This window comes from Populus trichocarpa, chromosome 12 (genome assembly GCF_000002775.5).
Source record: "Populus trichocarpa isolate Nisqually-1 chromosome 12, P.trichocarpa_v4.1, whole genome shotgun sequence".
Lineage (NCBI taxonomy): Eukaryota > Viridiplantae > Streptophyta > Magnoliopsida > Malpighiales > Salicaceae > Populus > Populus trichocarpa.
The window spans coordinates 8,362,479-8,366,390 of record NC_037296.2 but is presented as its reverse complement, the minus strand read 5'-3'; the positions used below and the strand labels follow the sequence as shown (position 1 = coordinate 8,366,390).

The following is a 3,912-nucleotide window of genomic DNA, read 5'->3' as shown; positions in this document are numbered from 1 at the left end:
GGTTACTCAATTCATGAGTTTAGTGGGTATACCTATCAATCTTGATATGTTTTTGTTTTTAGTTTCTGGCCCTTTATTTTTTCTAATTGTTTTTTTTATTTCACTCTTATTCAATATTAGATTGATTGAGAAATGAAATTCATGGTTTATTTTTTCTACTTTTTCTATAGGGTTATCATGATTTCAAATAAATATTTTTTTAGGGTTGATGCTCGATTTTGAAAGTATCTAATGTTATCATAAAATTAAATAAAAATAATTTACAAAAATAACAAAGTTATTAAACCTATTGAAGTCCATGATCCAGGTCACAGGGTGATCGTGGTCGATCCAATCTGACATCGTTTTAATATAAAAAAAATATTATCGTCTTAAAGCTTTTTTAAAAGTTATGTCATGTTTTTAATGGTTATTCAAGTTGTCTTCAGATCCATTAAATTAAATAATTCATTTTAGATCAGCTCTCATATGGTTTAATTCGAAACTCGAGTTAGGTAAGGAACCGGGTTGATAGGTTTTAAGATCAAACTGTTTGATTGAATTTAATAATACTACCAAAACATTTTTCATACTCAACATTATTTTTAAACTTTTTTTAAAAAATTAATCCAATACGAAACGGAGCGGATGAATGTGCTAGTATACATTCAAACAAAGGGAAATCTTAGATTAGTCTCCAATCTATCTCCATTCTCTCAATTATGTTCCAGCATATACTTTTTCTTAATAAATTAGGTTCAAGAACTATTCAGAATTCCTTAATTGAATTCTTCTATCTAAAAGCATTGTAAATGTTTGACTGAAAAATTTACAAATTTTCAAAAACCTGTCTTTTAATTTTATGTAATGGTAATTTGGATGAAAAAGGGGTCGGGAGATTTAATTGATAATTTCAAAAAAATATTCTTTGGGGATCCAGATGAGGAGAAATATTCTTCGCGGACCCAATTGAGAACCAGTGTATATATTGGGCACTTAATTGTTGTTACTAGCAAAATTTGTTAAAGGTCAAAAACAAATTGTTTAATATATAACAAGTGAAAGCGGAAGCAGAAGCCGAAAAGAAAAATAATAATTATGGCTTCACCGCAAGCAGCAGCAGCAGCACCTCCTTCTGTCTCCCAAACCGTTCCATCTCCGCCGCCGCTTCCCCCACCACCACCGCCACCGCCACCAGTTGTCTCCAAGGTACAGTACACTCTCTCTCGTATGGATACATGCTTTTTTTTTTTATTTCGTTTTTCCCGTAGTAATAAAATATTGATTGCAAGTATTTTGGCAATATTTTGTTAGCTGGAGGAGAAGAAGCCAAGTGAGAAGGGTGTCCTTGTCCCCAATGCAAAACTGGATGAACAGCCTGACATTTCACATTTTGAGTCAGTTCCCTTCTTCTTCTTCTTAGCTGAGAAGGAATTGGCATTAAATTTTAACTCATCATAAATAAATCATTCTTGTTTTCGTGTTTTCCTGTTAATTTCTCTGCAACCAAACAGGTTGCATAAAATTGATAACTCCTTACCATCCATTTCCCCTTTTTACAGATTGAATTCAAGATTGTGATTATTAATTTCTGTGTGTTTTTGTTATTAGCAGAAAACAAAGGGATTGTTTGTAATATTTCATGGTATTCGTATGTGTTTAGACTGATTTTATTTATTTATTTATTTTTGACATCTTGATTGATGAATGTCTTCACGAGTAATAATTTGACGGATACTTAACAGTCACATATGGTCGTCTTCACAGATCATTCTTTCCTTCTTGGAATTTGTTACATCTTGATTGACATGTTAACCATTGCACAAACTATTATAGCCTTGTAAGTTGAGAATTTAATCATTCACCAAGTGTCATGTTGTTCCATGATCAACTCTTTAATTTTGAGGAAAGGAAACCTTCAATGGCCAAACTGAGGTCTGCAATCATAGTTTATTTTATTTTATTTCTTTTTATCCACGCTTATATATCCAGCCATTAGACAGTATAAATTGTTTGGGGAAGCATGGACCTATTTTTATGATGGGATGGTTGCTCATTAGAGATTATAAGTAGCCATCTAGGAGACGGGTAATTGCTGCTTGGTATGATACCCAAGGATAGACAGTAACAGTGGGGAATTTTAGCTCAGTTCAGTGTTTTCAAAGACATTATCTTCATGTTGTTTGGTGTCCTCGTTTTATTTTAATTTATTCTCTTTTTCTGGATTTCTTTGATTCCACTTTTCTTTTTAAATCATAGACTTAACTTTTTCTCTTTCAGAAATCATGCATTCCTTTTGTTTTCTTTGAAATAATTCGAACAAGTTTTGATGGATTCATTGAAAAAAAAAAAAAGAAACCTCCTCTCTGTTACAAAACTCTCTTTTATTAAGGATCACCTCTGTTTGAGTCTGTCATACGGTGAACCATTTAAGTTTTTAGAGTTATTAACATATGTTGCCTTTTTATCGGTTCAGCTATGAGCATTATAATCTGAATTAGTCACAAGCAATAGCATTGAGTAAACAAGTCCATTAAAATTAAAATGTCATTTGTTTCATCCATGAAACATATGAAGTCGCATCAGTAATGATTTACTCATTTCTAGTTTCCTGATCTGCATGGCAACATAACCAATGTCCACCCATTACTAGGATTCTTGACAGTGTGGAGTACATTGACAAATGCAAAAAATATGAAGCTGACTACACCCAGCGCTTGATGGCAAAATATTTCTCAAAGAAAGATCTTTATGGAGGTAAACAGTTTTGCCAATAATTCATGCTCCACGTGTTTCAACAATTATTGTACTTGCAAATGATTCGAATGACAGTTGAATATGCTGTCGATAATGCTATTACTGTTTTCTGATGTTGAGCCTGTTCTTTTTTTTTTTTTTTTTTTCCACTTTGATAACTATTATTGCTGTTTTATTACATTGACTCTTCCTTTCAGGCAACATATTTGATGAGAAAATGACTATAGATAATGAGACAATAATGTCAAGCAAGTAAGAGAGTAAATTTCTATGGTTTTATTGTGCTTCGCATTGCTTATGTTGTATCATAATTTAACTTTACCATTTCTGTATAGGTGGCCTTGTACTCTATCATTTGCAGACCCAGTAAAGAGTTTCGAGGAACAGAGCAACACTGGTTCAACTTCAACATCAGAAGCCTGAGTAAAATCTCAAATGGAAGTAGCCACTGATGTAGAGATGCTGGTGAAATAGTTTCTTCCCAGCTGCCAAATATGGTACTGTATATGATATATATGGATGCTGCTGACAAAATACAGGAGAATGGTAGTCATCGATGCCTACAATCACAACAGCAATGCATGCTCAAATTTGATCTCCAATTATAATGCTATTTAGGACCACTGAATCCATTATTGATCCAAATTTGTTGGCTTCGGAAACAAAAAGTTGATGTTGAGGATGCCCTGTGAGTCCTGTCTATCTTTTGTCATTTGATACGTGAGAGTAATGCATAGCTTTATGATGATATACGGTAGAATGATTTTCAAATGCCGTACATTGGGCACTGAGAATTCTGTTTAATCAGGTTGCAATCATCTCATGCCAGCAACACAGATCTCCTTTTTGGTAGTCCATGTAAACTAGTCTTCTTGGCGGATGCAACGCCTTAAGCTAGTTAACAAAGAAAATTACATGGGGAATTGAATTAGAACAAGAAATCATAAGCCCACTGAGTGGATAAGCCATCCTGGAATTTGATTCAAGGCTTCTCATAGATTACATGCTAAAATATACAGTGCCCTGATCGATATGGCTTTCATGCAATAGTGTAATTTATTTTTTTCGGTCAATTATAATGACGGAGCGCACATTCATGTCACAGTGGGGATGCATATTCAATATTGTGCACTCATTTTTTCCCAGTTTTGGATTAGTCCACGGTGCTAGTACAAG

General features: G+C 33.6%; 1 protein-coding gene across 1 annotated transcript; it reads left to right on the top strand.

Annotated features, from left to right (window-relative positions):
- The first annotated feature begins 1,020 nt into the window (after positions 1-1,020).
- LOC7487123 (uncharacterized) lies at positions 1,021-3,540 on the top strand. Its single transcript, XM_052445784.1, has 5 exons — positions 1,021-1,188; positions 1,294-1,376; positions 2,633-2,736; positions 2,934-2,988; positions 3,072-3,540. Exons 1-5 carry the CDS (start codon positions 1,078-1,080, stop codon positions 3,157-3,159), a joined length of 441 nt encoding a protein of 146 aa, XP_052301744.1. The 5' UTR covers positions 1,021-1,077; the 3' UTR covers positions 3,160-3,540.
- The last annotated feature ends 372 nt before the right edge of the window (positions 3,541-3,912 follow it).